Source organism: Brienomyrus brachyistius, chromosome 13, assembly GCF_023856365.1.
Source record: "Brienomyrus brachyistius isolate T26 chromosome 13, BBRACH_0.4, whole genome shotgun sequence".
In the NCBI taxonomy this organism is placed as follows: Eukaryota; Metazoa; Chordata; class Actinopteri; order Osteoglossiformes; family Mormyridae; genus Brienomyrus; species Brienomyrus brachyistius.
In genome coordinates, this window is record NC_064545.1 from 1,130,409 (window position 1) to 1,151,192 (window position 20,784).

Consider the following 20,784-nt stretch of genomic DNA (forward strand, 5'->3'; position numbering starts at 1 on the left):
ACCGCCGGGGGGGGGCACCAAAACAAGGGTGGGACAAAAAAACAATACCATTGACATATATATTTTAAAACGTCTATGCTCTAAATATGTTGTTTAAAACATTTAAGAAACATAAGGCCTGGCCACTGGCAGTAGATGTTATGACCAGCGATGTTGCTGCGACAGGCACCGTCTCCTTTACTTTCCTCAGTGCTTGTTCACCCCAGTGGAGGGGGGGGGCACTGCTGAGCATCTGTTTAGTAGTAGCCAGAGTGGTAGTAAACTGTCACTCATTGATGTGGTGGGGCATCTATTTGCGGTAGGATGGAGGGAGCAAAAATGTTATCAGGTGCTCAAGGCAGAAAAAGAAAAAGAGGTCAGGGATTAGGCTATGAACTTCACAGAAAACTACACTAGATAGTGCTGCTGCTGGCTAGCTTACTTGGGTTAGGCAAGCTGAAATTGCATAGCGATTTCTTGCTGATGCACACAGGCTATAGACGGATTTAGAAGCCGTTTGTCAAATTGATTGAAATGTGGTACGTGCATCGTGAATGAAAGGTGTCGTTAACGTCTGTCGGACTGGCACCTGATCACGTAACCACCGTTCATGGATAGCTACAGAACACATGGCTGACAGAAAGTCGGGTGAAAGTAATACGACTCTATTCTGTTCTGACCATAATACCAACTCAGCTAACTTTCTTACTTTTTCCCTTTTTTATGGTGGAAAATGTGAAATCTGTTTAAATAAACTTCAGTGAGTGAATTGTAAAACAGGCATGTTTTTTATACCTTTTTGGGGGGTGGGGGGGGGAGGCGTGCCAAAATTGTTGTTGCATACCCCCCAAAAAGTGAGTAGGTGCACCCCTGCAGCTCAGCAAGAAATCCGGTTTCCTGATTCAAGCCTTAGATCATGACAGAATGTGGAGCTATTCTACAGGTCAGTGTTTCCCAGTCCTGTTCTTGGGGACCCACAGTCAGCCTATGTTTTTGCTCCATCTGAACTCCCTGGCAGACTGTCCACATTTTTGCTCCCTCTCAGCTCCCTGCAAAAATGTGGACTGTCTGTGGATCCCTGAGGACCGAATTGGGAAACACTGTTATAGGTGATCCAGTTGATGATCTGCTGGTTCAAGGCCAGGTAGTTCTGACAACACTAACTGCTCCACCTTGTGGCAAGCAGAGGGAAATGCAGACTCTGACCAGATTGAGTAAGCTTGCATTCCACCACGAAATTGAAAAACATACAGGAGTAACTATATTTTCGCAAAAAAACATTCATTCTAGGGACCATTCTCATCCAGTCTACCTAGTGAACTGTCACATCAATTGTAATATGCCATCTGAACCAACAGTCTGCAACTTTTTTAAACACTGGAACATTTTATCTATACTAAATATTGCTCTAAGAGACGGCCAAAACATACTACTGTCATTCAGAGTGGGAAATTATTGTTCATTAATTTCTCCTACACTTACTGGCATTCTGTATTAAATAATATACTTCTGTAATTGCATACAAACACTTATATTCTTACCATAAAATAAGTATACTTATGTCATTATACACGCAAGAGCATACAGGGATTCTTTGGTTGTTGCATATGCCATGTCACTCTCTGACGCAAGTGCAACTTGGGGGGGGGGGGGGGGGTGAGAGCACAAGGTCAGCTATGCATCTGATGCCCCTGGGCAGTTTCTTTTTTTGGGGGGTGCGGGAAGAGTTAAAGGCCTTGCTCAAGGGCTCAACAGTGATATAAATGTTCTGGCAGCCATGAGATTCAAACTGCTAACCTTCAGGACACAGGCTCTTAACCTACGTAGCCACACACTGGCCCAGATTAGCCATTTGGGCACATGTCCAGTACGTCCTCGGCGGGCACCAAGCAGCCCCCCTGTAGTCCCACTCATGAACGTCTTTTAAGAAGTTAATTTGATTTAATATCTAATATCTTTAGTTCTATTATGCATTGTTTAAAATGGCACTCATTATAAAGCCTGTCGAGTTTTCCCTGTGTTAGATGCATTTCTGAATTTCGTGAGACACCAATTAGCTCTGTTTCTTTCCCACATCTAAATCATGTGGGCTGTCGCCCAGGGGCACTTAATCCCTCCTCTTCATCTGACCCTGGCCACATAGCACTACTTGCTGAATAAATTGTATCTTTAGTTCAATGACTGGTACAGAAGCAGAGCCTCTCCTGCATCAGGTGCATATGCTTAACCATCTGCATAGTGTGTTAAGGAGCAATGGTCCCAGTTGTCCAAGAAATGTTCACAGGTGAGTATGTTATGGTATCAGATTCATAGTGGTTTCAGATCTTTCTTATGTAGCACATTTTGACATGTTACACCAGTTGTTTTTAATTAGGAAGCATCTCTTGTAGTACACTTGGCTTGGGGGAATTTTACCTAAACATTTTCTGAGGGCAGAATGAAGAATGATTGATTCAGAGAGATAACCAATCATATTGTAGAGGAGGTCGATCCAAGCAACTAGAGGATGTGGGATCAAGACATCTGATTGATTGGTCCTGTCTCCTCTAATTGCTTGGATCCACCTCCTCTACAGTCTGTTTGATTATCTCTCTGAGCCAATAATTTTTTCATTCTGTCCTCAGAAAATGTTTGATGTGAGTAAAATTCCCCTAAGCGTATGCTTGAGCCTGCTTGGTTTTTTCCAGAAGCATGTTTTCTGTATGTCACAGTCCATTCAGGCAGTTCAACTGTGATCCAGAGCCTTCATTCAAGTGAGCCAGTGAACACTTCAGGTGGGAGGATTCACGGGGACAAACTGATCGCAGCAGGGGAGCGTGGGGGGTGGGGGGAGGGGGCTATGCTTCCTGCTGGAAGGGGGGTAGGTGTTTCTGTGAGAGGATGCAGGAAGTGCCTGGGCGTATGAGCATGTGTGTACATTGTGGATGTTACATAGAAATGCTTTCTTTGTTCTTAGCAGCCAGAATACACTGCAAGTTCCCCCAGGTAGACAGATAACAGTAGTCATACATATCCACTACTTCAAAAGGTATTGCTTCTTTTCTTCAAGGCAGGAAGTGTTTCAGTCAGGAGGCCAGAACAGGCAACAAATCCCAAACAAGTGGTAACTGTGGGTAGAAGCAGGATCTCTGAACATGCGGAGCACCGACCATGTGATCTCCTGTCAGATGAACACAAATCTAGGAATTTCCCGACACATGTTCTCCTTTAGCGCTGGAGGCCGGAGTGAGCTGAGCTGTCCTGAAACACCACTGGTCTTCAAACTGTGAGAACTACAGACCATAACAGGATGGCATTACTTACCGGACAGGCCATTTTTGAAGACCTCCCCCTCATCACAACCTTTTTCTTGATCAATGCAAGGTTACAGCATGGCACTGTTGAATTCTCAAATCTTATTGGCCAGAAAGGTGTTGATTAATTTTCTATAACTGCCCACAAAGTGCCAGCCAGGTGAATTACAGTGCTAAATCAATCTGCTATTAAAATCTTTAATTCTAAGCTGAGACCTACTTAAACTTCCAGACATAGAACACAATTAATGGAAACTAAACAGAAATATTTCATCTTTGGCAGAAGAAAGCAGAGTCGCACTTTACTTGAGGGGCCACAAATAACTTTGTTCCTCAGTTACTACTCAAGAACAAATCATAGACTAATATAGTTCCTGCATAAAATACGTGAATCATCATGACTGATAAAACGAACACTTTATTATAATTAGAATAGAACAGATGTTCATTGTCATTATTTATTTAAAAAAAAAAAAAAAAACACCATTTAGCAGCTCTAGGATTGTCAGCATAGAAAATTACGTAATAAATGTAGCCATAAATGTGAACAAACATAAAGTGCATAATTACTGATTCATTAATTAATGCATTAAGCAAGCATGTACTACTACATTATTTGTAGTAAAGTGTTATTAAGTAGTGTAAAGAAAAGTAGTTCTTTTAATAGTTTTAATAGTTCAAAGTAGTTATTTCTGCTCATGAATGTAAATATAGTGTTATTTAGGTACAAATGTTTAAGCCAAATATGTAGTACCTGTGGTATAAGTGGGTTAATGCACAGCTTGAGAAGTACCATTTTCTGGCCAGAAAATCACCATAAAATGTTCAAAAAGCACCAAACGTGAGGTGACAGAGGAAGCTGGCAGGAGCGGGACGGGGCAGAAGGCTCTCCGCTCACCTGTAGCTGAATTTTGATGGTATGCAGTAAGGTATTTCTGTGTCTGTAGGGGGAGAGACGAAGAACAATGGTTTGCTTCTTGTGGCCATACAGTTTGGCCATTTTAGAGAGTAAACTGTGTCATGTTGCACGTACCAGTGCCAAATAGATCTTCCCCTTTCCTTCAGAAATCTCTGTGTACTGTGCATGTGTTCCCCTTGATGAATCGCCAGGTTTTTTATACGCTAGCAGGTTTACCACGAATCACCAAGTTTACATACTCTAACAGGGAACAGGATTAAGTCTCATGAGTCCCAGTCATTCTCCCAACCAGCCTTGCACTATATCTATCCATCCATCCATTTTCCAAACCGCTTATCCTACTGGGTCGCGGGGGCCTATCCCGGAAGCAATGGGCACGAGGCAGGGAAAAACCCAAGATGGGGGGCCAGCCCATCGCAGGGCACACTCACACGCACACCTACGGGCAATTTTAGCAACTCCAATTAGCATTTTTGGACTGTTGGGGGAAACCCACGTCAACATGGGGAGACTCGAACCCGGGTCCCAGAGGTGTGAGGCAACAGTGCTAACCACTGCACCACCCTGCCGCCCCAATTTCCAACTAAAATTTGTATATTATAAACTATTCAAAGATGATCCTTGGGACCAACAGAGATGGCAGAGTACCAACTCTCCCAACACAAAACTGTCTAACACTGCCATTGCGATCCTCGGCCTGTTTTCATGAGTACATTTATTATTGTTTGGGTTGCACCTTGTGAAGTTCCATTACTGACAGAAGAGAGGAAACGGATATCCTGATTTTGCAAGCTAAAGGGAGGGGCTTGTGTTTCTTTTCTTTAACCAATTACAGTCTTCATTGTATGACATCACCAGATTGGTCAGTTTTTTTTCTATTTTAAAACTGAAGGCTTCCAGCCAGCAGTGGTGTGCGGCTCAGCGAGCTAAGCCTGTGCTTGTTATTGGACAGTTGGTTCAAACCTTGTTTTATTGTCTTTGTTGTCATTATTATTTTTGTTGTTGGCATTATTATGATAATCATTATGAAATAAAGACACACCCTTACATTGCTCCGTACAGCCTTGGCAGGTAAGCATATTTCTATGTATTGTCTATGTTTATCTGTGACATATTCCTTAACAAAAGACATACACAACAAAACAGACACTTTAGAAATATTATCGCTTAACAGAAAACACAGGCTTTAATTAATGCGATGATGTCATACAATGAAGACGTTGATTGGTTAAGTGAAATGCAAGCCCCTCCCTTGTTGACCCAGGGACACATTGAACTTAATGCTATGTGGCTTCTGAGTAACACCATATACTTTAACATAGACATGACTCCGACCACCTCATGCATCACTGTCTCTGTCTGGTTTCTTCTCTACACTAACTATTATCAGTTATCATAAGTACAATTATCAGTTAAACAATGTAGTCACAAAAAATGTAATTCAAATAGTACTAAAGTGTATGAGTGTTATTAACTATTTATTATTTACAACACTATAGTGTTTGGTGAAGTATTTATGAGACCGTTTGGGTAACTAATATCTAAAATAGCAATGCTGTTTTTGGTAATGAGGACTATATCTAGTAGCTTTTTACAAAGCAATGTCATGTTTTTGCAATTAAAATTAAGTTATACAATGTAAAATTGTAATTCTTATTATATTTATTCTGTAGAATTAGATGTTTTAAACGGTTTTAAACCACTTTAAAGGAACACTCATATGGAAAAATAAAGTTTTAACCACCTACCAAATGACTAAAACCACTGTTAAAAAATCCCTTAAAAATTTATTGAGTTAGAATGATGTAACTTTGTGGCAACGAAACAAAAGTAAAGTAGAGTTGTCGGGCTGAAACAACTGCGATAGTATCTATGTGACGCTGCACGCCTTTTAAAAGAAACTAAGTGATATGAGTTATAGTGCTTGGTATTGAGAAATAGGTGATTTCCAGACAATTAAATCAGTAATTATTCTGAATAAATCTAATTTAATGGTTCACTGCTGAAATTAATTGGGGGGAAATTACTGAGTGCATTTTTTAATATGAAGAATAATTATTGACTATTTTTGCATTATTACCAGGTACTGTGGTGTATCGCTGAGTTTGGCTGAGGAAATGTTAATGTGGTCATTTTTGGGGAATATCACCAAAAATGTAAGATCTTCACCTGAAGCATGTGAAATTGGCAGCATTTCTACATATCAGGGCTAAATAGCTTTGCTTTGCTGCTTTACCTGTCCCGGCGATGCAAGCTGCCAGGTTTGTCATTCATCTTTGCATGTGTTGCCTGAACACTGTATATTCTGTATGTCTTTATTAAAACCTCTTGCATTCAGCCCTTCTGGATTTTATTTGTAGTTAATTGGCTTAACAGGCTGAATGGTGTCTGTATGTGTTCAGCCCGGGGCCCCTTTAAAAAAGACACACAACTAAAAAAATAAACCTGGGTTTAGTAGAACAATCACATCTCCAGTAAGTCCTTGAACAAGCCTCTGAAACCCCCAAAATCCTCCAGGGTGCCAGATAAATGACCTGACCCTGTGCTCAGTGTGTGTGTGCGTGTGTGTGTGTGTGTGAGAGAGAGAGAGAGAGAGAGAGGGTATACCTATCCTTATAGGGACACAGTGTCCCCATAACATGATAAATATCCATTTTTTCCCTTATGGGGACTGGTTTCCTGGTCCCCATAAGAGAAAACTCTATTTTATAAAAATCAGTGACTGCTATGAAAAAACTAAAAATGCTAAATTAGGGCAGGGTGGGGGTTAAGGTTGTCATAGTTAGCGTTAGCATTTTTCCCATAGAAGTGAATGAGCGGGTCCCATAAGGACAGGAATACCCTACGTGTGTGTGTGTGTGTGTGTGTGTGTGTCTCAAAGAAGAGCATGATGGGATAGGCAAAAAGAGGTATTCCACTGTACCTGTACTCCTACTTGTGCGAATGGCAAATACAGCTTCATTTAATTTCATTTTCATTTCACTGAATGGAGGATCTTCATGAAACTGCTGCTGACTCCTCTGTACAACACCAGACTGTGAACAAATCTTTGTTTTCCTCAATGTGATCCTAAAACCAATCACGCCCATGTAAGGACCATCTTCACCGTGGGAGGGGCTGTGACATCACATCCCAAGGGCAGCAACAAAGGCGGCCCGCACGGCTGCGGGGGCTCCCAGGAAAAAGCCCCCAGGTGGGCTCCATGTCAGTTCATTTTTTCACAGGCCCCCTAACTGTATAAGTGACAGTTAAAAATTGCACGTGGCAGCTTCCAATCAAATTTGCCTTGGCGGCGAAGACATAAAAACGTAAGGACAAATGACTCCTCGTCCCGATATTAGGTAATAACAACATTAAGCTGCATAAGTGAGCCAGAGCTGAATTCAAATGCAATATTCATTTTTGGAAAATGACTGACTGAGGAGAGTAAAAAGTGAGGAAAAAAATGCACACACAGCTTTCATATAGCAATAGTGCTTTTTTACTCGCCCCGAGCCACACTTTTCCTTACACCTCTATGCAGCAATTATGGTCCCATAATGACTGCAGTGCAAATAAGCAGGAGATTTTATTAAACCAAATGAGAGACTCATCTTTGTATTAGTGCAAGGTTATTGACAGTGACAAGTGTTGGACACCCACAGATGTGAGTGTGATGAAGCGATTGGTGGTAAAAGCCTCGATAACGTTACAGCTGGGGAGGTCGGCCTAAGGAAACAGGCGGGGGCGTCTAATGTATAATCACCGAGGAGGTGGGGTTTGGGGGGGGGGGACACACCTTAGGCATGGGATTAGAGTGCTGGACAGCACCTATTAGCAAGAAAAACAGTATTCAACCTACACCCTACTGCACAAGTTCCCATATTTACGCTACATGAAGATGGTATTAGATAATATTGTGTTTATCTCTAATGTTAAGTTTTCTATGGGTCATTCGTTCTAGCAGAGAGGAGTTGGGGAAAACTAGCTTCCTGTTGCAGGTTCAAATAGCAGGACTGGTTTCAGAAATAATAAGTAAACAATGTTCAGGTCAGACCCAAGTGGCTTTAATGATCTCATTCAGACCAGAGACTGGCAAGAAGCAGGTACTAGCACAGCTACGCACGTTGGCTGCCTTTGAATGATGCCAGTGTGCCAGTGTGCCAGGCCTTTACCATGACCTTTGTGCCAGTAGTGGTTGTGACCCTCTTCCAACCAGAGCTCTCATGTTTTCGGGATGCAAAGGGGAACGAGTGAGATGAGGTTCTTCCCTTAAAGGACATCTAGAGCCCGGCAGCCGGCTGTGATGGATAGGGCAGGGCTGCCTGCGAATATATCACATTCTGACATTTATTAGTACTGTGCACAAAATACAGGGTATGTTATTGGATTTGAATAACAGCTCGCAGCCAAATTTCCAGGCCCATGAAATATATTAAGATGAAGCAATCTCATTTAATAACATCCAAACTAATAAAAGAAGAATGGATTGGAAATTAAATTTATGAAAATTACTCTGTGGGTGGAACAATCCAAAACCCCAGCTTGGCCTGTCATCTTCAACAAGGCAGCCCTGCAGATAGTTATTCTGAATACAGATGCAATTTTAACTTGAAAATAAACAACAGCTTCTTTCAGTGGACTGTGCTGCAGGTGTGCCTGTATATTTTATATGAAAGGTAGCTGTGTGTGTGTGTGTGTGTGTGTGTGTGTGTGTGTGTGCGTGTGTGTGTAAGCTGATATAAATACAACAAATATATAAGTATTGAATGTGGTTATTTGTAGCTTGGAAATTTAAAAATATAGACCATTCTTAACACTATATGTAATCCATTAAAGTACTTTCTGCCCTTTTTGCAGTGGATAATTTTTTTCTTAAGTGACACACCTGTAAAACAGACAAAAGGACGTTCTTTTATTTTGTCACTTGAGTTGTACAAGATTCATTCATGAGTAGCTGAAAAGTGCGGCCAAAGAAAGTGCTACAAACTTTAGACGTGGCTTCTAGTTTTTCTGGCTGTCATTTGAGGACACTGCGTGCTTTAGTAAAGATGCCTAATGTAAAACTGCAGATTCCAACTCCAATTTCCTGTAAGACTAAAATGCTTTCCATCCAACGCCAGGCCGATGCAGTTTACACTCTCACTGGAAGGATGCAATATCAGGTTTTCCCTCTGTTCGCTTTCAGTATGGGGCTAAAGTTTTATTGCACTTGTCACCTACACTGTTCCTAGTTTATGTGGTGGTTGCTTCATTGGAGCACATGGAGCAACGTGGTCGCGCGGGAGACAAAAGTATACGCGAATGCTCACCGGAGGGCGCTATGTATACATTGCGCGCCGGGAGCCCCGCCTGACTGCCGTGTCCTGTGGAGGGTCCAGTATTTCCGCGTATCCGGGTGGCGCACCTGCCGCCTATACATCTGAATGCGGACGGCACTGCGTGCACTCTCACCAGCCTTCATTAGGCAAAGCGTTTAGACGGTTTATTTGCCCGCATGGTGGAGTATGGCTCTCCGCGGAAACATTGGCTTTTATGTGTCTTGAAATCCAATTACTCAGAATAGGCTCTGAGGGTCAAATCAGCGAGGATCGCTCAATGACGGCTATAGCTATGCGCTTTGTCACGCAGCCGGTGACCTAGAAGCGATGAGGGAAATAACATAAATGATAAATTAAGAGAGGTTAAGTACCTTTAGAAAAGAAATAAATAGGTAAACACATATGCTGCCCCTGGTCTGAGAAAAAAAAATGCGTTGGCAGCAGAGGGCGCTCTAAGATAAGAATTTTCCTGTGGTACAGAAAAAATATAGACGTAATTCTCACGCTGAAGACTTTTGCCTATTACTCTGATTTCTTCAGTCGCATAACCATATGCATACCATATGTTGTTCCAAATTCCATAAATTGCAAACGTTATTTATTAGGCACGTTGGAATCAATAAAAAAATGAAAGAAAAAAGCATTTTTTTCTGACTACTTTAAATAAAGGGTTGTGTTAATGTAAATTAAAAGCCTGGAATATATTAAGTGAAACTAAAGGTACAAGAAAAAACTCACATTTGTTAATTAACTGTTAGTTACAAATACATTGTTAAGAGTGATGGAAGAGAGAATATGGACACGCTGTAAATGAAGACCACCAGTTGCCACAGCAGTCCATAGTGTGCCGCATTTTTACTGTAAGTCGCCTACTGAGCCTTATTAAATTAACTTTAAAAATTAGTGTGTTCGATCAAGAAACCGCAGTTTTCTCACTGACAATGCAGGGCCTTCATATATAACAAGCGGATTATTTAATATACTGAAACGTTACCATTTAATTATCATTGTTCGTCGACTTGCAGCTCACAAGAATTCAGAGATGACTGTTTTATTGTTAAAATATTACAAATTAAATAGGTTATGATATTTCAAAAGTATAATACGTAATTTCAGACGTAGAAGCTAGTGAGAAGTGCACAGGAATTTTTAAATCTATCTAATAATCTATACCTCATGTTTGATAACATTGTAAATTAAAGCGTCGTGATATTTTCACAATAACCTCACCATAAAAAGAATCAGACGTCTGATTGAGTGCCCCAAGGTCCCAATTTAATTTTCCAGACGTTTTTCCTATAAATATGACAGGATACATCTGACTGCCATTCAAAATGTTAAAGCTATGCATAATGTAAAATACGAAGTATTAAAATCTGCTTTCTTGGGTTTGTGCTAATAGTTTTACTAATTATTTCAGTCAGCAAATCCTGCATTTTTCTGATTGCTTTCCACGCGGGTGCTTTCATTCATTAAAGTAAAATTATAAATGTAAATGTCTCAATACACATATCTCCCCTTTTTGTAAAAGCTCAATCATCCATATTGTCTTAATATTTTCAGAGCGAAACTCATTTCAAATTATCACTATTCAAGTAAATGAATGTCCCAGATGGGACTTATTCAATTTATCCGGATTATTGATTCAAATGAACCAGGAGACATATATAAATTTAATACGCTGTTTAATTTTAATTTTTACTTTACTTTTATTATGTAAACGTATTACACCATCATAAACATGTAAGATACCAATATACCAAGACCAATATATTTATAAGCACTTCCAGACAGTATTGTGTGCTTCAGCACTAAAATAAAAATGCCCTTTAAGTGCTTTCATTGTGCGATACCGATCTGTTGGTCTGCGCCCGTATTTGCTGGAGCTCATATGGTGGTTTAGTGTGGGACAATCGGTTTAGCCCCAGTTACTGCAGTTTGTGGGCCCAGAGCCGAGGATGCGTGTGTGTCTTCATGTTGACCTGTCTGCTTTGCCCTGGGTACTCCATGCAGTCGTCTGATAAAATCAGAAGAATTACTTCAGATTGCCTGATTGCTTTAAGTTGCTTTGCAGTGCCCCGGAACCGTACGGCGTCTTCTGCCGCTTTTCCTTCGGATCGACTCCTGATCCGGATCACAGAGGATTATCGGTTACTGAAAATGAAATGGATGAAAATGGAATGGATGAATGGATGAATTATGAAATGGATGGAAATGAAATGGATGGAAAAGCACGTAACACCAAACAAACACAAGGACGTTTGAAGACCAATTCAATTTCAAATTTAATTAATAACGTCCTTTGCTGAAAATATTAACATTGACTAAATATATGTTTTCAGGGGGAAAAATAGCATTTGTTATCACAAAACTATTTAATAATTTTATTATTATTATACGATTTCTGAGCGTGCTGTATAATTAAAATGCATAGGAGGCGAACTTTTCTAATCAGCTCAGGTCAGACCAAACATCAGGCGGTTTTATACGGAACGAGGCCGTTCCATGTGCAACTTCACACAAAATATTCTTGTATTTTAAAACTCACGAATATTTTAACACCGCTGCCCGGTAGGGGTCAGTCTTTCTCCGTGCAGTATATAAACGCCTGCATCCACAGATCTTCCAAGCCTCTCCCGTAATTTTAGTTGACCGAAAATTGTTGCGCGCGCCTGTAATGCATTCTCAAAAAAAAGTAAAAAAAAAAGATATGGTAATTATTCTTCCATAGCCAGGCACCAAGGCCCGTAAAAGCCGTTGTGCCACACCAGGAGACGTGCGGTGGCTGTCAAAACAAAGACCTGGCACTCGGTTTGGATGCAGGGCTGAGGGCTGTTCCTTGCGAAAGCCAATTACACCCACAGCCCTCTGTGTGGTCCTAATGATCCCAATTACCGCTCACATGATCAAAGCACCCGCTCCGCAGTCTCTGACTGGCACACTTAGCAGACACTACAATGCCATTCTCCGAAGGATCACGTCATATAAAAATAGGCTCTGGGAGAAAAAAAAATCTATATCTACAGTTTACGGTGCCCCAAAATGGTCACATCACCTCATAACACTGAACTGAGATCAGGAATTCATAGGAGTTAAATGAAGCTTAAAACTAAACCAATTATAAGCAGAAAGCATGTGAAAACTCCATCCCTGTGTTCCAAAAATTGCTTTATTTCTGATGATGAGACGAGCTGACGAGACCCGTTCGGTTAGATTTTTGTTTAAGCTTGGCTAAGTTTACTCAAGTTACTGTAGGGTTTAGCAACGAGAATTTCTCATAGGTTCAGGCGAGCAGCAATTAATGTTTATGTAGTGGAATAAATCTGTTATGCAAATGGAAAAGGCAAAACATACCAGACAAAGATGAACAAACAAGAACTGGTGCTGACGACTCATTCCATCAGGGGCGCCGCTAGCAATTTTGGGCCCTATGACAAAATATGAGGTTGGGCCCCCCTACCACACCCATTCAGATCTCTGGGGGCCCCTAAAGGGCGTGGGCCCTTAGAATTGTCCCAACTTTCCCCCCCTTAGCGGCGCCCCTGCATTCCATAGACACTGGACATAACACCAACTGTATCGTCAGATACACAGGTGACCTTCTCCAGCACCAGTGAGGGTGTGCAGCTTATGCCCAGAAGCCTAGGACAGAGTACAGGTTGCTTGCCTTTGGGATGTCTAATGGTCAGTCAGCCTCATTTCCGGTTTCACCCCTACCATGAAAACACCTCGACAAGTGTTAAAAGTTCAGCTGGATTCTTATCGATGATGTTTCAAAGCGCAAATGGCTAGTCCTGCATCCCTTTATCCAGCAGAATCACTCGCAGAAGACTGTATATTCAACATTGCAGACATACACTGACTGGACTGTAATGTCTAAAAGAAAAGAAAATGACTCGGCGGTAAAAGAACGTGTCAGCATTACGAGCAGAAAGGCCGAACACACGAAGAGTGACCGCTGATACCGGCCCCCGCACAGCAGGCCGACACGAGCTCCCAGCTCCACCTGGGGCGTCTCACTGGCCTGCATTCTCAGGCGGCGACACATCATCCTTCGCTGATGGAGAAACATCGTTCTGTCAGCCTGCTAAATAATTCCTGAATGGATAGAAGAGCTACATTTTCAATTATTAACGTGTTTTGACAGCACTGTCTGTTATAGGTACTTCCCTCCCCATTCTTAAGTCGCATATTCTAATTTCATTTAGATGAGGATAGGCACAATAAATGGGAAAAGGGGTAAGAGTTCACACATTTAGTATTTATCCAAGACAAGGCTTTGTTTAATAAGGTGGAAAATGGGAACAGTTTTTGATATACAGTAGAATCTTATTATGCGACACAATGCAATTCCTATATGAGCTTAAGTACAGATGTTTGTTGTTTTGATCTGGAGTTTGTAAATATGACAGGACCCCGATGATACACCTCTCACAAAGCCCATTCCGGATCCTCTTCCTTTCCAGAGATGTCTGACTGCACAAAATCATCAGTTCCAAACTTGAGGGGAAAATAAGCAGCTGGGCATTAAGCAGGACCGGCTTGTTAGGCAGCCTCGAGATAACGATCAGATTCTCCTTTCGGTTTTTCTAAGCCCGTCATTAGCGACGCCGCTGCAGTTCTGTCGCCTAACGCATGCGACGATCGTTGTGACAGGAGAGTTATTTTTCAAATCCACGAACGTCTTTAAGAGCGCTCCAATCAGAGGGCTTGTTTCAATGGGGCGGGGTTGCGGACGAGGACACTGATGTGATCCGGGATCAACAGGCCTCGGGGGGTGTCTGTCATTGTGTTCATCACGTGCTCGGCCTGTAAATGCCTGCGTGTCATAGAACCTATTGTCAGAATAATGTGTAAAATCATAATCCAGCTTGTGTATTACCCCCCCGCCCCAACTCCGTTTTCCTGCTGCCCTGTACTAAGGAGCGTGTGAAGGTCCCTATTCATTTGGGCCCCATCCTACAATAGAATGCAGGAATAGATGCTTGAGGATATTAACAGTGACAGCGCATAAATAGGAGTGCGTCCCACATGGTGCTCGCTTTGTCACCATTCCTGCTGTGTGGCGTCAAGGCAGTCAGCTCCCCATCGCAGCTCGGAGAGGCTGTGTCGCACCTTCCAGAAGGAGTGGCGTTTAGTGCCTCAATAACATGCCGCCACTGCGGCTCCTAGAGACGATAAGGGGGAGCGTACGAAGAGCTCGGCGCTCATAACTGCCACGTAACCACACCAGCCCGCTGCCGTCTGACCCCACTGGCAGCCAGCTCTGCGAAAATCACATTTGCAATCTTCGGCGTGTAGGGAATTTGACACGACAGAGCTACAAATCATCCAGCAATGTATGTTGTTCCTCATCCTGAACCTCTGATACAATAAATTTGGCTACATCCCAAAACAAGTACAACAGTACAACAAAGCATCTGAGTTCCTCCATATTCCAAAGCCTGGGAGGCCTACCTTTCGGGAAAACAATACATTATTTATCCATTTACATTATAAGTCATGTCTTGTTAAACCACATAAGCTCTCTAAGGGGAAGTAGCCCAGTCTGCAGATTTACACCCTCAGATTTGGGTTGGAATATCACCATCACAGATGTTGAAGATCAACCTCCAGGGTCTTCAACCAGGGGGTTCTGCTTTGGGCTCCACCCTCCATGTTTGAGGCTATCAGACACTGAGGGAGCAGAGCTAAAAGGACTGTGGTGTTGTGTAATAAGAAGATCTTAGTAAGACTGACCTCCGACTTGTATCCTTTGCAGGCTCTGTGCGATGATGATGAAGCAGGCTGCTCACACAGGCCGTACGAATGTCCATCAACCAATTAATAATGCACGTCAGCCATTCGGCACCTGCTGAAGATGGCATCTGTCTCAGGGACAGATGGTTTAGACTATACACTCAGGCAGCCTTTGCTTCTGCTCAACTGTAATGAATTGCCTCATAATCTATTCTATCTCTGTGCCATTAGCCAGCTTTGAACATCCACTAATATGAGCGGAGGCCTCATTTTCCAGAGTTTTAATCACATAAAATAGTGGGCGCCTAATTCAGCAAATTAAATGGGCCTTGATTACCGGAGCAGGGATTTAATATATCATGGAAAATTAGGTAGATTTTAATAAATTACTCATTCAGCTAAATGCTTTATAAACGCATATAAAGGAGAGGAAACGGTTGGAAAAGCTGTGGAAATTGGCCGTGTTATGGTGAGAGGTGCCAGAGACAGGAAGGCCAACAATGGCAGAGGATGTTTCTGTGGACGGTAGCATGGGTAGGCCTGCTGTAGGGGTGGGTAGGCCTACTGGAGGGGTGGGCGTAGGTAGGCCTGCTGTAGGGGTGGGCGTGGGTAGGCCTGCTGTAGGGGTGGGCGTAGGTAGGCCTGCTGGAGGGGTGGGCGTAGGTAGGCCTGCTGGAGGGGTGGGCGTGGGTAGGCCTGCTGTAGGGGTGTTGCCATCTTACCTGTCAAAGGTGGAGGTCAAAACCCAACCCACTATCACTGGCTTTCTAGCAGTTCCCGTTTAATGTGATGGCTCCCCAAAGCCGCCACGTTTCACTGATGGCGAAGCATGGCCTGTTTCCTCAGAGGACACAACAACTTACCGTTTGCTATGGGGGTGGGAGCACACACGTCGGCGTTAGCCTAGCCAGGTAAGTCAGGAGGGTTGTAATTATCATGTCTCCATGTCGTAGACTGTGCACAGGAATATCCATAAGGTAAATAGTGGGGTCGTCTTAAAGGATACAGGACTACGAAAACAATGTTTCTCAGTGTAGTCAGTCTGGAAGCAGTTTATGGTAAACCACAGTGCATTCTCTGACCGGCTAACCAGTGTCCAGCCCTGCTCCCTTCAACTCAGCGTGACTTTAAACTGTCGCACGGTTTATGGTCCTGTGATTCATGGGATGAGGCATCCCGCACTGACCAGCATGGAAATGGGACACGCAGCGGTTCTGTCGTTGGTCATTAACTGTCATCGGGACACCATCGGTTCCCAGAAAATCACAGGACAACGGCAGGAAAAACATCACAAATGCAGACGCGCATTATAATAGTCCTTTGTAGCTATTACTTAAAAAAAGATATTTTAATAAAATGTGCATAATTAATACATTTACAAAGAAACAACTAACTGCTTTAAAATAATTCCTGTTTTGCGCCATTTAAATTACACAGGCATCAGTTAAATTAGTGGGGTATCTTTTTTCTTGCTGTACCCATGTTACATAAATGGCCCTGTTTCATGTCAGTGACTCTTGCGCTTTAAACTTACAGTACATTTGATATCTCACAATGATCCCCTGTAAACGTCAGAGTCCCTCTTTCAGTCCACCACTGTATTCTGCAGTTATTTAATTGGTAGAAATTGCTCTCATCAAAGCAGAAGTATGTGATTTAATGTGCATAAAATGGACATTAGCATTTTAAAGAGGCAGATTAACACATTAATCCAGACAATTTCATCTACAACTTCACCACAGTGTGGGATTCTTAATGGATCTTAACTGGCTTTCCGTTTAACGCGATGGTTAGGCATGACGTGGGACTCAGGAAAACATGAGGGTTTTATTAAGATGTACAGATGTTCACACGGCACATTACACATAACGGCTATGAAATTTCATGTGAGCACATTAAAGGCTGTGGCTCTGTGTGGATTAATGAATTAAGAAAAAAAATTTAAAAAGCAGAATAAAAAGGAATTTTAAAACAAGACAACTTAAAATACTGTACAGCTACAAGATATTTCTATTTATAAATCACAGTCAGGGCTATTAATTCTCCCTTAAAACAGGAGGACTGAGTTTGTCCCACAAATATCCTTTTTCTCTTCCTCTCTCTCACACACAGACTCACACAGATGCCAGACTGACTGCTAGCTCATCACCAGTCACTCATAAGGCCTCTCCCGACTTGGGTGTGAAGGTAGCAGCTCTCTCTGAATGGAACGGAGCGCCTGAAGGGCCTCCACGGTGACAGTCAGGCTGCCCACCGCCACACTGCTGTCATGCACATCCACAACTGCAGGGGGCGAGAGACGCGAAGTCAGATGGAGGGCGTTACAAATGTACGTGGGCCCAAGGCCGGATCCTCACTGCAGACTGGATAATTACAGGATGGATGTCCCCACCAGGGGCAAATAAAGGCTGCAGGCTCCCATGGGATGGCGGGGGTGTGTGGTGTTGCGGTGTGGGGTGGGGGGTCACATGTGCACACAACGCAATCAACAGTGTCACGGAAGGGCCAATTTGAGGGTTACGTTATCTTTAAACATATAGTTAGTAATTTATGTCCATGTTGTTATTGTGTCCATTTTAGTGTAAGTCTTCTCAAGATTACTCAGTATGTTTTGGTGGTGATGTCATTCTAGCACTCACCGTCAAGAGCGGCATCTACTAGATCGCGCTGCTGCTCCAGGATGCTGCCGATCCTGACGAAGGCCACGCCCACATCCTCGCACTCCTGGTCCTGCTGCTCCTCGGGGGGGTCGCTCACCACGATGAACTTGATGCTAGAATGTCACCGGCGGCACTTTCAGTGGCATCCCCGAGGCAGGGCGTGGAACACTACACTATGGCTCTGAGGATCTGTTGTGTGAACAATCGTGTGAGCCATCGATAGAGGGTATGTACTGGGGACACGTTCCTAGGAACATGTCCCCCTAGATCGACTGAGTGGCAAGAAAATGCTGCAACATGGCTGATTTTTGTCGGGGAAGCTGTTAAACAAATGATTATCTGTTTACATTAAAGGCAGTTGGACTTGACAGGGATCCTTACAACTTACCAAAGGACCAGTGGACCATGGACCAGCAATCGGGTTTTACTAACATATTTTGTATAAACTTTTACAGTTATTTGGCTAACTGTCAAAACTTGCTTTGTGGAGTAGCCCCTGCAGCAGCCAATAATGTAATAATTGGTAATTATTACCGCTAATGAAATAACGTAATAATTTTTCCATTCTTGATGTAATAAAAAACGCCAATGTAATAAGTGGCCAATAACATAAAACGTTTTTGGTTCAGAAATTTTGTTTGTAGAACACAAGGCTCATCATGGATGTTTTTTTAATAAGCGCTAACAAAAACTTTACAGTTGCACATATAACTGAATGATGGTAAATATTTAATTGATGACTAGTGCATATAGTATATAATAAAGGTTCGATTTTACAAAAAAAATCCCTCAGTTGACATGAAATGATAACCGCAAATCCACATTTAGAGCCAGGATTTCAGCTGTTTCTGCAGATTGCAGTGATAAATTGCACAGCTTTTCCATTTTAGTTTTCACAGAAGCTGAACACTAATAGTGCCACTCAGTTTTTTTGCCACTCAGAGACTATAACCGCAGAGACTTCTGCTTACTGTGATGTCATTCATGTGTATAAGCTTTAATAAGTTCATGAAATCATCCAGTGTTCCCTCCCATACTACTCAAAGGCTGTTAACGTTAAGCACCTCTCCCAAGGGTATGACAGCTTGCCTTCTGAGACCTTCCGCCCCTCACCAGAGCCTTAACACCTTTACAACCTGCCACCATCAGACCAGGAGAGCACTTCAGCACCCCCAACCCCCCCAAGGACCCAAAGACGAAAAGCTCAGGTTGTCTTCGGCTTCTCACACTTTCACAGTCGGCAAGAATTCCGTTCCGCCAGGGCAGCGATCCTCTGATCCGAACGCCAAGGACGACGACCACTACCTACCGGTGTGAACAACAGAGCTCCCGCTGACAGAACTCACTGGCACCAGTGGGCTTACAGAACATCTTCCACAACGTCCCGAGAAAATGAAAACCTGAATCCATTACGCGCTGACTCACGTGAGCTGACCTCCAGCTCTCTATCTGCTGCCTTCTGCATAATCACAGCGATGTGCTGGGCCTGATTCTCATTTTGTCTTGTCAGATACCCAGCTGTGCGAACCAAAGAATTCACCGCGGTGCACTTCTCAAAAGCTTCGGCCCAACTTCCAAAGACACTCAATGTTCGCGAGCTGTCAAACGCCCATCCATGTGATGGGAATCTAAATTCCAACATGTTGGAAAAGGGGGAATATGGTTTTGCCCAACACCGGGGCTCAACACAAGGAACTCTGAAATATGGAACATACTTTATGATTATCAAAGGCCTCTACTTGCGGTGCAGCCTTAACACAATCCTGCTCACTCGAGAATGACAAGAGAGCTCAACCATCACAGTAACAACGACGAATCAAGCTCTGATCGCAAAGCTGTAATCCTTGATCAGATTACAGAACCATTAACACTTGGTGGTTGAAATGAGTTTGGATTCAAACTCCTTCAGAATAAAAAAATAAATCCCATCAAATTCAGGTGTAGCTCACATACATCAACAATGCTACCGATACCATTTTCTGGCAGCTAGATTTCCACCTGGTGGCATTTTCACACTTGTCAAGAATACGCTTAATGGGCAGTTAAACAAAATTTAACAAATGGCCAAATGGAGGCATAACTGATGGAATTGACTTTGTAGGGTTGGCCAGCCCTAACCTCTGAAGGTTGCTGTCCCGGGGCTTTAAGGTAACTTTTAATTAATAGGACAGCGGGTGTCACGACAGCTTGAGGTCAAGTCCCAGTGGACATCGCTGTTGTACCCTTGAGTGAGGTAGTTCACCTTCTTCATTAGCTGTATGGAACCTGTATGGAAACGAGTACTGTGCAGCCTGATAATTCACTAATTGATATTAAATTATTTAATTGCACTTGCAATGCCAATAGGTTCTGAGCAAAGTAAATGTCAGATTTAAAATGTGCTGAAACCAGCCGGGGAAATCAGTTTAAGCAGAGTCCGAAAGGTCCTGTCACCAAGAGGTGGCTAGCAGTACTGAGCCAAGAGACTGGACAGACCCTCAGGATCGGGGGGGGGGGCATAGAGAGAGGGGCGGTGTCCTGCTGTCTTGGGCCGGATGCCTCCCCATTACAGGCCAGACAGGTGGTGGGTGAACATCCACGTGGACATGCTGTCGCTGCTGATACTTACCTCTCCAGCTGCCTGGCGTCCCCCCGGAGAGTGGAGCGCAGGAGGTCCCGTCTCGCCTTGTTATTCTGCGTGTCCACGTGAATCACTGTCAGGACGAAGGGCCCGGTCACTCACTGTGCACGGCGTGACATTTCAAAGCGTTTACAAAGAACGGCCCCCTCACATTCTGCCCCGCCTGCCTGCTCACTGACTCTAAGCCCAGGGCTCCTGAGGTCTGGCTCTGCTCTCTGCCGCCCCGCCGATTGTCCCTGGCAGGTCGGCGCTCACGCTGTCAGCGATCCAGCCG

At 43.2% G+C, this 20,784-nt stretch overlaps 1 protein-coding gene across 3 annotated transcripts in view; it reads right to left on the bottom strand.

Moving 5' to 3' along the window:
• Nucleotides 1-17,038: 17,038 nt before the first annotated feature.
• The window catches only part of rpgrip1l (RPGRIP1 like), a 38,847-nt gene continuing 35,101 nt past the window's right edge, over nt 17,039-20,784 (bottom strand). For 2 of the 3 annotated variants that reach the window (XM_048972440.1, XM_048972442.1), the window contains 3 exons: nt 20,499-20,583; nt 17,870-18,003; nt 17,039-17,513 (listed from right to left, as the gene is read on the bottom strand). In XM_048972440.1, coding sequence (XP_048828397.1) covers nt 17,383-17,513; nt 17,870-18,003; nt 20,499-20,583 — 350 coding nt within the window. In that variant the 3' untranslated portion in view covers nt 17,039-17,382. Of the gene's footprint in view, nt 17,514-17,869; nt 18,004-20,498; nt 20,584-20,784 lie in introns of those variants that run through there. The other variant, XM_048972441.1, reaches the window with a different exon arrangement.